This window comes from Dendrobates tinctorius, unplaced genomic scaffold (assembly GCF_039654945.1).
Source record: "Dendrobates tinctorius isolate UK_male_01 unplaced genomic scaffold, ASM3965494v1 ptg000019l, whole genome shotgun sequence".
Classification (NCBI taxonomy): Eukaryota; Metazoa; Chordata; class Amphibia; order Anura; family Dendrobatidae; genus Dendrobates; species Dendrobates tinctorius.
Genome location: NW_027361687.1, coordinates 55,644,060 through 55,657,516, shown reverse-complemented (window position 1 = coordinate 55,657,516; position 13,457 = coordinate 55,644,060). Strand labels below are relative to the sequence as shown.

Below are 13,457 nucleotides of genomic sequence, written 5' to 3'. Positions count from 1 at the left end.
ACAAAGAGGGTACACAAAGAGTTGGATAACCATGTGCTTTCTAAGATTATTGTGCAAAACTTTTCTTGTGTGGTATGGTTTATCATCACCTTTGAAAATCCAGGCGTTAACCACAAGAAGGTTTTCAAAGGCATTTTTTACCTCATTAGAGTACTGTAGATAAAAGTTATATCTGATGCCAGCTATTATCAACATAGCAACATCCATCGTACAACAGCTGATATGTTTGTAGCTCAGGTAATTCTACAATGGTGGTCTCTATGGGGAAGAATAGTCTTTTTTTTTTGGGCAAGCCAAACAAAATTGGTAGTTACTTTAAAATTGTATTACCATAAAAATCAATGTGTCTATATTTTTTATTTATACCAGGAGTCACCTGAATGTTATGGAACAGTCAAACCAAACTTCTTCCCAAATATTCTTCTTACTTGGGTTATCTACTGTTCCTCATCTACAAGTCCTCTTCTTTGTCATAGTTTTGATATTGTATTTAATGACAATACTAGGAAATCTTCTATTGATTGTTGCAGTAAGAATCAGTCCAACTCTACACAATCCCATGTACTTTTTTCTCATTAACCTCTCTTTCATTGACATCTGCTTCTCCTCCTCCGTAGTTCCTGTTCTCCTACTGAACACCTTAGCCAAAGACACAAGTATTTCCTTATTCAGGTGTGCGACACAGATGTGCGTCTCCTTAACTTTGGGTGGAACAGAATGTATAATTCTTGCGGTCATGGCCTATGACAGGTTTGCCGCAATCTGTAGACCATTGCATTATAACACCATAATGAGCAAGATGTTGTGTTTCTACTTAGCTGCATTTTCATGGAGTGTCGGATTAATTAACTCCCTTGTGCAGGTGACCCTCACATTTCAGCTTTCATTCTGCAATTGCCTCAATATCAACCACTACTTTTGTGAGGTCCCAGCTTTCATTTCTATGTCTTGTGGAGATACTTTTCATAATGAGTTATCCATATTTATCACAGGCGGTATTATTGCCCTATGTGCCTTTCTCTTGATTCTAATATCTTATGTCCAGATTATATTCAGCATTCTTAAGATACGTTCCACATTAAGGAGGCAGAAATCCTTCTCCACCTGCGTCTCCCACCTCATCGTTGTCACGCTCTACTATGGGACAATTATGTCCATGTATTTACGGCCACACTCAAATAAACATATGCATTGCTCTGCAAAATCAGACAAGGTGGTCTCTGTTCTTTATACGGCAGTAACTCCGATGTTGAATCCTTTTATATATAGTATGAGAAACCAGGATGTTAAAAAAACCCTCATCAATTATTTGAAGAGGAAGAAATGTCACTAAATTTAGTCCCTAATGATGTATTCTCAAATTTTAAAGTTTCCCCTGTCCTTGGGTAGGTAATAGCTTTCTGAACGTCGTTAGTTCAACCGATATTATCCTGAGAATTGTGGCTCTGGAAAACCCCAGTGGTTGATCATAGGCATCTCCACTCCATTCATTCTTAAAGGGTCTACCAGATAATGCCGAGCATTGCGTTTGACTAACATTTCGCACACCCATAAGACTAAATATGACTGGGCATAATCAATCTCTGCTCCATTCACACGTGTCTATTTAAGGCCTCAGTTCTTTAAGTCGTTAGAAAATAACCCTTCAATCCTTGGATTCCCTATCACATGAAATTTGAAAATACCTCTTTAAAAGCTTTAGGTAGCATCAAACATTCTGATTTGATCCAGTTCTTCCACCAATTCCTAAAGTCCAGGAACAACCTCCCTTTTCAACTATCATCAGCAACAGTGTTTATTATGCTACTGTTTCGAGCAGTCACTTCATTTATGAAGTTCCTTCATCCTAGACGTCAAAGGGTCTTCCAATTGTCAGATGTATCAGGTTATCAAGCTTTTTGAATGACAATGATGCATATATACAGTGGGGAAAAAAAGTATTTAGTCAGTCAGCAATAGTGCAAGTTCCACCACTTAAAAAGATGAGAGGCGTCTGTAATTTACATCATAGGTAGACCTCAACTATGGGAGACAAACTGAGAAAAAAAAATCCAGAAAATCACATTGTCTGTTTTTTTTTTCATTTTATTTGCATATTATGGTGGAAAATAAGTATTTGGTCAGAAACAAGCAATCAAGATTTCTGGCTCTCACAGACCTGTAACTTCTTCTTTAAGAGTCTCCTCTTTCCTCCACTCATTACCTGTAGTAATGGCACCTGTTTAAACTTGTTATCAGTATAAAAAGACACCTGTGCACACCCTCAAACAGTCTGATTCCAAACTCCACTATGGTGAAGACCAAAGAGCTGTCAAAGGACACCAGAAACAAAATTGTAGCCCTGCACCAGGCTGGGAAGACTGAATCTGCAATAGCCAACCAGCTTGGAGTGAAGAAATCAACTGTGGGAGCAATAATTAGAAAATGGAAGACATACAAGACCACTGATAATCTCCCTCGATCTGGTGCTCCACGCAAAATCCCACCCCGTGGGGTCAGAATGATCACAAGAACGGTGAGCAAAAATCCCAGAACCACGCGGGGGGACCTAGTGAATGAACTGCAGAGAGCTGGGACCAATGTAACAAGGCCTACCATAAGTAACACACTACGCCACCATGGACTCAGATCCTGCAGTGCCAGACGTGTCCCACTGCTTAAGCCTGTACATGTCTGGGCCTGTCTGAAGTTTGCTAGAGAGCATTTGGATGATCCAGAGGAGTTTTGGGAGAATGTCCTATGGTCTGATGAAACCAAACTGGAACTGTTTGGTAGAAACACAACTTGTCGTGTTTGGAGGAAAAAGAATACTGAGTTGCATCCATCAAACACCATACCTACTGTAAAGCATGGTGGTGGAAACATCATGCTTTGGAGCTGTTTCTCTGCAAAGGGGCCAGGACGACTGATCCGGGTACATGAAAGAATGAATGGGGCCATGTATCGTGAGATTTTGAGTGCAAACCTCCTTCCATCAGCAAGGGCATTGAAGATGAAACGTGGCTGGGTCTTTCAACATGACAATGATCCAAAGCACACCGCCAGGGCAACGAAGGAGTGGCTTCGTAAGAAGCATTTCAAGGTCCTGGAGTGGCCTAGCCAGTCTCCAGATCTCAACCCTATAGAAAACCTTTGGAGGGAGTTGAAAGTCCGTGTTGCCAAGCGAAAAGCCAAAAACATCACTGCTCTAGAGGAGATCTGCATGGAGGAATGGGCCAACATACCAACAACAGTGTGTGGCAACCTTGTGAAGACTTACAGAAAACGTTTGACCTCTGTCATTGCCAACAAAGGATATATCACAAAGTATTGAGATGAAATTTTGTTTCTGACCAAATACTTATTTTCCACCATAATATGCAAATAAAATGAAAAAAAAACAGACAATGTGATTTTCTGGATTTTTTTTTCTCAGTTTGTCTCCCATAGTTGAGGTCTACCTATAATGTAAATTACAGACGCCTCTCATCTTTTTAAGTGGTGGAACTTGCACTATTGCTGACTGACTAAATACTTTTTTTCCCCACTGTACTTTGTGGACAAAATAATATGCCCCTTCCACTTCCTGGACTCGTTAAAGCGATTACTCGCAAAACGGCCGTCATCCACCTTCTCTCCCCCTGCATGCCTCCTTGAATCTGCACATCCACATGTCACTTGAACACACCATGAAGGGTGTAATAAAGCAGGGGTCCCCAACCGCCGGTCCGCGGCCCAGCACCAGGCCGCTGCAGTGCCCTTGCCGGTCCGCGGACACAAGGTGAGCCAGGGGCGGTCAGTGGCATAGCGGGGGCTGGGGCGGCGCGCAGCAGCTCTTAGCGGCGGGCAGGGAGCGATCAAGCAGCTCCGCTGCCTGCAAGAGGGAATAGCAGGAATAGCAGGAGCGGAGCTGCAAGGACCCGTCCAGCTTCCTGCCCGCCGCCCGCGCTTCCTGTCTCTGACTGACACAGAGAGGAGCGCGGCTGCTGTGTCAGTGCGAGGAAGCGCGGGCGGCGGACAGGTGAGAGGAGAGAGGTGGTGTCTGTGTGTATAATGTGTGTGTGTATGTATGTCTGTCTGTGTGTGTGTGTATAATGTGTGTACATGTATGTCTGTGTGTGTGTTGGTCTGTGTTTGTGTAGCCTGGCCCTGGAGGAGATGGGGACATGAGGAGAAGGCCATGAGGGGAGTGATGGGGTGAAGGGAGTGATGGGGTGAAGGCAATGATGGGGAGAAGGGAGTGATGGGGTGAAGGCAATGATGGGGAGAGGGGAGTGATGGGGTGAAGGCAATGATGGAGAGACGGCAGTGATGGGGTGAAGGCAATGATGGGGAGAAGGGAGTGATGGGGTGAAAGCAATGATGGGGAGAAGGGAGTGATGGGGTGAAGGCAATGATGGAGAGACGGCAGTGATGGGGTGAAGGCAATGATGGGGAGACAGCAGTGATGGGGTGAATGCAATGATGGGGAGATGGCAGTGATGGGGTGAAGGCAATGATGGAGAGACAGCAGTGATGGGGTGAAGGCAATGATGGGGAGACAGCAGTGATGGGGTGAAGGCAATGATGGGGAGACAGCAGTGATGGGGTGAAGGCAATGATGGGGAGACAGCAGTGATGGGGTGAAGGCAATGATGGGGAGACAGCAGTGATGGGATGAAGGCAATGATGGGGAGACAGCAGTGATGGGGTGAAGGCAATGATGGGGAGACAGCAGTGATGGGGTGAAGGCAATGATGGAGAGATGGCAGTGATGGGGTGAAGGCAATGATGGAGAGATGGCAGTGATGGGGTGAAGGCAATGATGGGGAGAGGGGAATGATGGGGTGAAGGCAATGATGGGGAGACAGCAGTGATGGGGAGAAGGCAATGATGGGGAGAAGGGAGTGATGGGGTGAAGGCAATGATGGGGAGAAGGGGGTGATGGAGCACTTATTCAAAACCTATGGTGAGTTGAGTCACATTATAAATGTTATTTAATTATAAGTATGCACTGCTACACTACAACCGTGTCCATAGCCCCGCCCCCTTATGACCAAAGCCCCGCCCCTGCCACACCTCCATCCCCGCCCTGCCGGGCCATGGAAGAATGGTCTTGCTTGAAACCGGTCCCCGGTGCAAAAAAGGTTGGGGACCACTGTAATAAAGTACTGAAAAATTACTTTCAATTTGGTGAGTGCCACTGTTTTTCTTTTTTCATCAATTTTGGCTGTACATGAACTTTTCTTCAGCTGAAGCACCATCCACCGATTGAATTTGGCTATGAAATTTCAGTAAATAATGGGGACTCACATCTGTAACAATGATTTAAGTTTTTGCTTTGGTGCGGTTCTGCTGTTGCTCTATGTTTGCATTGGAGGATAGACATTAATATGGAGATGGTCCCTTTGCAGCTGCAACAGCTTAATATCTTCTGGAAAGGCGTTTTTCAAGAATTTTTGCATGTTTTTCAAACATGCCACTTCTTTCATATCTACCTCTTAATTCAAAACTCCTACTTGCAAAACTGAAGTGGTCACTGTTATTTCAACAACTCTGAATAACTTCAAAAATGTTGTATTGTGCTTTAACAGAGAAATCTGCGTCTTTCTCCATTTATGAGTCACTTCCCTACTTTATCACCTGAATTTTTCAATCTGAAAAACAGCTAAAACATTCATCTTAGTCAAGATGAAATGGACTGTCAAGTCACTAAGAGACTAGATTTCATCTTCCTATTGAACTCTATGAAAGATATTGAGAACAGAGAAGATACTTAACATCAGTAAAATTGCCAAGTTGCTTGGTTTTACAAGAAACTGCAATTTTTTTCTATTTATGATCATGGAAAAACTTAGGTTAGAAAAAGTTGTCATGTGTTTGTACATGAGAAATTAAATAATTTATTACCATTATAAAGCTTGCATCTTTCACCCCTTTTCCCCTTTGTGGGCTAACAAGTAATTTTCTGTTGTCTATAAGCTAGCGGATAAAGAATACTGTAGCTGCTATTATATCCATTTTGGTTTCAGCAAGGCCAATTTTGGCAGTGTTCGAGAGTGAATGATAAGTTCAGGAGGCAGTGGGTGAAGAAATGTCTTATACATGCGAAAATAAACATTTATCTAAAAGTAATGCAAAGTTTATTAAACTTCCTGTATTTACTTGAGCTTTGACCCCTTTAGCCCCTAGCCTGTTTTCACCTAGCTGACCAGGTAAATTTTTGCAAATCTTACCACTGTCACTTTCTGTGGTAATAACTCTAGACCGCTTCAACATATCTCAGTGTTTATGAGATCGTTTTTTTCGTGAGACAAACTTCATGTTGGTGGTAAATTTTGATCAATATGATTTGTGTTTATTTATAAAAATATCGAAAATTTGACTACATTTGTAAAAATTTAGCAATTTTCAAACTTTTAATTTTCATGCCTTTAAACCAGGGGTGGGGAACCTCTGGCCCACTATAACCTTTTCTGCAGCTTCTGGGAAGATTACCGGGAACCAAAGTGCCCAGGCTGTCAGCACCATTTTGCCAGCTGCAAGCCTTTTAAACTCCCACTTACACATCGAGCACGTGCATGCAGCATTAACTACTAAACATTGCGTGCACATTTGATGAAGGATTACTTCCTCATACTGGCCAGTGCCAGTGTGTGGATTTGTAAGGAGATGAACTGGACTGGGGTACCTCTCTTGCACCGGTTCCGGACTGTCACCAGTGTTGCACGGGGGAGAGCTTTCCGACCCGCACCAACCTTTGCACTGGACAGAAGGGGTTGTGTCTGACAAAAAAAAGGGCTATGCGTGGGAAAAGGACAGGAGACCGGGTGGGAAGACAGAGTGCACAGCAGGCTGAGGTGCAGGCCCTGTCAGCAGAGCATCATGTGAGCGCATGCCCACCTCGCATATCCCTTGTTACTTTGACCACTGTTCGCGCACAACAGACTGCTAAACATCCGTTGACTCCCGATCCTGGAGGTACTCACACTCTAGAACAGTGACTGCTGCGTGCGTGCGGTCCCGCCGGGAACAGGTGACTGGCCCAGAACGCCTGACTCCTCACCCACATGCACCGCGGAGCAGAGAAATGCTATCACCCAAATGGTATCACCCATTGGACTGAGCCCTGTACAAGGAAACCGTGGGAGCAGAAGCCCACCTAGGACAAAAAAAGATACCCTCTTGCATCTAGAATCCAGACTTCCGTCTACTCTGGACAACTCCGGGACATCACATGCCGCTGGTGTCGGTGCCACCATTGGAGACCGAGACGCTGCAATCACAAAACCAACAGACTGATAAGTTTACTTTCTCTTGAACATTTGCCTTATCCCTGTTCTCCCCCATATATCCCTTACATCACCGTATTGCTCATTACTTTACCTCTCATACTCCCTTTCTCCCTGCATGGAGTTTTTTTTTTGTAAATTCTTTATTTTCAAAATTGAAACATCACCATTAAACACAACACCAATTCTCAGATATATCTGGCGAAGTATTAATCAGGGGTTAGTTTAGGGCGAGAAGGGAGGAAAAAATAAGGGAAAAGCAGGCGGGGGAGGGAAGGGAAAAGGAAGGGAAGAGGAGAAAGGGTACATAACCATAAACAGTATCAACAACATTAACAAAATGTGGCTGACGGCATAAGCACAAGCATTTAGTAGGTGCACTTCTGAAAATAACATAACACATGAGGGCTTTCTAATTAGAACAGTGAAGCCAGGAACATTAGTACAGAAGCTATCAGATCAAGGTAAACTTTAGGGACACTAAATTTCTCTTAAGGAGGATTGTCCTCTAAATATCTAGTCCACGGGGCCCAAGTCCGCACATATGATTTATGATTAAAAAGCTCCCAGCTAGACAGCTCCTCCAAGCGAGCAATTTGATTTATTTTAACGTGCCATTCTCCCAACGTGGGGGGGCTACATCTTTCCAATGGGCAACTATTAACTGTCTCGCTGCGCTCAGCATTAACGGCAAAAGGCCATGTTTTTTCGGTAAAAAATCCTTCGACGGACATGAAAGAAGAGCTTCCGTAGCTTTAAGATTAGCCTTTAATAATTGTAATTTTTTGAGAACTAATTCAACTCCATCCCAAAAACTCCTCAATCTAGGACAATCCCAGAATATATGTAAGTGGTGTCCTCTAGAATTAAGGCATCGCCAGCAAGTATAATTATTCGCCAGAACCATCTGAAAAAGCTTAGCTGGAGTTAAATGCCATCTAGTTAATATTTTATAAGAGTTCTCCTGCAGGAGTACACACCTGGAAAAACCCCTGGCATTTGACAGCATTTTAGATATTTGGTCCTCTGTAAACACGGTATTGAGTTCCATTTTCCAAGAGTATATAAACGAGGGTTTAAAATGCATATTTGGAGAGATAAGGTGTGAATAAATGCGAGATAAAATTTTTAGTCGTGGAGGTGGAAGTTTTAACATAATATCCAACCAGGACCAATTGGATTTAGATGGAAATCTCTGTCTAAACTGTAAAAGTGTACGTCTAATGTGTTGTTTTTGAAGAAAATTTGTTGGTTGAGTCAATGCGTCCGACGGCCAAACCCCTCCCTGCAGGATTCTGTTACCATAAAAGCCATTCAACGTTTCTCTAGGAAGGTTAGACCATAAATTATATGAGTCTTGAAAATCAAACTCCAACAGAAAGGATATTGAGCCGATCGGTGTCAATGTCGAGGGAAAAGTGTCCACCGGGAGCTCTCCCATCACCAATCTTTTAATACGCGATGTAGTTGAAGTTACATCGTCTAGCCTAAGCGTGATTGGCGGTTTAGCTTTAGTCCAGAGATACGGTAAACCCCTCAGACCCAATAGAGCCCAGTCAACACTATCCCCCTCCCCACTCTCAGCACAGGACACCACCTTTAACCATCTACTGAGATGAATAGCTTTATAGTATAAAAGGGGGTCCGGGACCCCTAGTCCTCCAGAGGAGATAGGGTAAGAAAGAAACTTAAATGGCAGCCTAGCTGTTTTTGATTTCCAAATAAATTTTCCAATTTGGGATTTTAACTCCCTGCATGGAGTTTAACCCTGTTAATAAATTTGTTATCTCTTGATCTACCTCTTGTCTGTGGTGACATCCCGATTCCTGCAATTCTACAGATGTACATTGTGGGTGCGGTTAGAGCACAATGTGCTCCTTTCCCACAGATGAGGAGAGCAGTTGCAGCCCCACCGGCCCTATTGATATTTATGACCCCCAGCCCTCCCCAGTGATGTCTATGCCTCCCAGCTCTCCCCAGTGATATACATGCACCTGGCTCTCCCCAGTAATATCTATGCCTCCCCAGTGATGTGTATGCCCCCAGTCCTCCCCAGTGATATATATGCCCCTTAGTCCTCCCTAGTGATATATTGTTTATGCTTCTCAGTAGTGTATATGCTCCCCACCCCTACACAGTGATGTGTACGCACCCCAACCTCCCCAGTGAAGTGTATGCCCCTCAACCCTGCCAAGTGATGCATATGCCTCCCAGTGATATATACTGTATGTCTTTCAGTGCTCCCCAGTGATTTACATGCCCCATCCCTCCCTAATAATATCTATGCTCCCAGTAAAGTCTATGTCTCTCACCCCTCCCCAGTAATGTATATGACTCCCAACCTTCCCTAGTAATGTAAATCACCCCCAGCCCACCTCAGTGATTTATATAAACCCAGACCACAGTACTATTTATGCAGCAGCCCTCCCCAGTGATTTATATGCCCCCAGCCCTATCCAGTGATGTATATGCCTCCCAGCCTCCCCCAGTGATGTATATTCCCCCCAGCCTCCCCAGTGAAATTTATATCTCCCAGTCCACCCCAGTGATGTCTATGCCCCTGTAAAAGAATGCAGGAATGAGTATATGTCACTACAGAGCAGACAGACCAACAGTTAAAGGGGAGGTTTATTTACAGGGGATAATACTGGTAAAGTAAACAGTATAAGAATGAATATGATGTGAACAGGTTAAACCTACAGCAGAAAAGCATAAATGGAATTCAAACGGTATAAAAGTTATTTTCCTATGGTGTTAACTTATTAGTCCTCAGAGGTCTTGATAGAAGGGATCACTCTTGTCCAACGTTGGCACCGAGGCACCAGCGGTGCTTGCAGTCCTCTGTCTCCTGGGCCTTTAATGTCGTCCAGCCGGGATACGAGGGGTTACTGCGGGAGCCAGAGGGGTATGAGACTGAATATATCCCCTTTGCTCCAAGTCCTTCTCTCTTACTCCGCAGCGGTGCTTTCCCACCGGAATCAAGGGCACTGCATTAACACAATAGTCACCGCAACCTTATACATGGCTCAGTCTCTCTAAACAGGTTACAGCTCCGTTTCTGAGTGCAGCCCCTCTGCAAGGAAGCATCTTGCCACTTAACACAGTCTCTCTAAGGAGGTCACAGGATAGTGTCTTATCACAGCATACAGCCTCTCCCTGAGAAACAAATTCCCCTGTTAGATCTCTCAGCACAGATCCCAGCCTCTGCATGTGCTGCTGTCTCCTCTACAGCTGCAGCCTTTGCTCTGGACACAGACTTCACACGGGGATCAGGACACACCTCATCTGTCACTGCAGACTCCAATTGTACGTAGTCACGGGCTACGGCCTTGCTGTTTCTCTGCAGGTCTCAGTCTGTCTATGGGGGTCAGGGCACAGCTCTGCTGTCTCCACGGTACACAGTCTCACGTACTCATGATCTGCTGTCCCTATGCGCGGTACCCCGGACTTTACTCTGACCGGGAGCTCTGTCTCTTCTCCAATCTCTGTCAGCATCCTCCCCCTTCAGCTCCCCAGGCTGCTCTGAGGAAAAGCCTGTGCTGCTTTCCTGCTCTCTGCTCTCCTCTCCTGGCCCCCTGTGATCAGCCCCTCCTCTATCCAATGGTATTGGGCATGGAGCAGAGGAGACAGCCCCCCCGGCTCTTGCTGTACTTCACCTCCTTACACCCCCAGCCCTCCCAGGGATGTATATGCCCCCTCAGCCCTCCCCAATGATGTCTATGCTCCCAGTGATGTCTATGCCTCCCAGCCATCCCCAATGATGTATATGACCTCCAGCTATCCTCTGTGATGTATTAGACCTCCAGCCCTCCCCAGTGATATATACGCCCCGAGTCCCCCATAGATGTATACTCCGCCAGTGATGTCTCTGCTCCCAATCCTCTCCAGTGATGTACATAGGGAGTAAGTTTGTGCACCACTGGTCAAAATGTCTGCTATTGTGAACAGTTAACTAAGATGAAGATGAAATGATCTCGAAAAGGTCAAAAAGTTAAAGATTACAAATTTCCTTTGTATTTTAGGCAAAAAAAAATTGTCATCTTTTACGTTTTAAAAATTATAAAAAGGAAAATGAGCCAATGTAAATGTTTGGGCACCTTGCATGGTTAGTACCTAAAAAAAACCAAAGGTCTTAACTGGATATAAACTGGTGTGCATACAGCGCGTAAGCGTATGTTCACACTAGCCACTAAACAGACAATAAAAAACAAAGACAGAAAAATAATGATTAAACACCCTGCAGTATATAAATGAATAGCATATTGCATGAAAATGATATACAGTATTTAGTTAATTTGTTTTTTTATCAAAAAAATGCAAATTCATCCCCCCTCATCACAGCAATCATAATTAGGACAGTCCTAATGCCAATATTAAAAACCTTACTGTTTGTCAAGTGATGTGGCACCGTCCAGTTTAAAAACTATAAATTTCCAGACATGGATTACAGCATAGGACAGAATAATGGACAGATGAGGGATATCGTTGTTTTTTATTTTTGTTTCACTACAGGAGACATGGGATTCAATTCAATGGGCGTTAGCTGAGTATAACTGCATTGTAATTTTTAAATAAAAAAAGGAAAAGTGTGTTTTGTTTTTATTTCTAATAAAGGACTTTATACTTGTTGTGTGTTTATTTACAATAGACCTATATTTTTATAGAAGCCTCTCCATTGCTAAGCCATGGGCTTGATGTCACCTGACAATACAAAGGTGACATCAACCCCACAAATATCACCCTACTTGCCACCACCACTACAGGGCAAGTGGGAAGAGCTGGGCAAAGAGGCAGAGTTGGTACATTTAATAGATGTGCCTTTTATGAGCGGCTGTGGGCTGCAATTTTTAGGCTGGGGGCCAATAACTGTCATGATCCATGCGGGATCATGTCAGATAAGAGCACTGGTAACCTTTTTCTTCCCTCTCTCTAAGCTTTGTGCTTAGAGATAGTTTTGCCCCTGGTGGCCAGTATGGTCATTGCACTGTGTCCTTAGAGATAGTTTTGCTTCGGTGGTGGTTAGTGTAATTGCACGGGAATCACTATCAGGTGTGTTTACTCAATAAAGGTGTGTCAGTTGTGCTCACTGGTTGGTGAGATTGTTGGGCTTTTCCAACCATGCTGGGTGAAGGAAGGAGCTGAGGAGAGTCCAGGACAGCTCAGTCAGAGTGGTGGAGTGGCAGCTATGGTGTCAGCGAGGAGTTTGTGTAAAGCATGGTGGAGGGGCAGCTATGGTGTCAGTGAAGAATTCTTGCAAAGCTTGGTGGAGTGGCAGCTATGGTGTAGAGCTGCACTCAGTTGCTGGACTCTTTTGCTTGAAGTTGCACTCAGGTGCTGGACTCCGTTGCTGGACAGATGCACTCAGGTGCTGGACTCCGTTGCTGGACAGCTGCACCCAGGTGTTGGACACGGTGGGAGGAAGATGCACTCAGGTATTGGACTCTGTTGCCTGGAGCAAGTGCATCAGAGCAAAGCTAAGTGTTTCCCTGTTTGTCACTTTTCCTCATGTTGGTGTTAGTACAGCAGTGGGGCCAGTGCCTGCGCCACCCAGCTCCCTAGCAAGGGATATGGGTAGGGTGTGTTAGGGTGACAGGTATCCTGAGCGGCGCCCGGTGCAGAACCGGCATTGGGAACATTAGGAGCGTTAGGGACACTGACTCAGGGGAGTGCTGGAGGTCTCCACATCCCCTGTCCCTATCGCAGGGCCCACCATTGTAAATGTTTTCCTATCCCCTGTGTCTTGTTGTATTAGTTACCGGCCTGTAAGCCGCGTCACACTGGACAATTACACGTGCGTGTACTGTTGTATTAGTTACGGCCTACTGGCCGTGTCACACAGGACGGGGCACGTGACATTATCACCAACATTTACAGTTTTATTTTTTCTAGTGAGCCTCGGGCCTTGTTCAGACCTGTGAGCATTTGCTGCTGGGCCTCACTGAGGTGAGTGAGGAGATGCATGGTGTGTAAGCAGTTCCAGCAGCAGTAATCAGGGTCTGGGGCCTTCCCTCTGACTCAACTGGAAAATCAAATAGCGGCTGGCAATGAAGCCCCCTAGAGTTGCTGCTGGGGAGCGGGACTTGCTCATACAGGCGGATGCACCCAGACAGGTGGATGGAGTTGGTGTCCCCATGGTGCTGTCTGGGGTTCCACGAGGTGAAGGGGTACGTTCCGGTAGTGAGCAAACTGGTGTTATAGTCCGTGGGG

General features: G+C 44.9%; 1 protein-coding gene across 1 annotated transcript; it reads left to right on the top strand.

The window, feature by feature from the left end:
* Window positions 1–379: 379 nt before the first annotated feature.
* LOC141082709 (olfactory receptor 2D3-like) lies at window positions 380–1,333 on the top strand. Its single transcript, XM_073566643.1, has one exon. It carries the CDS (start codon window positions 386–388, stop codon window positions 1,331–1,333), a length of 948 nt encoding a protein of 315 aa, XP_073422744.1. The 5' UTR covers window positions 380–385.
* Window positions 1,334–13,457: the final 12,124 nt, after the last annotated feature.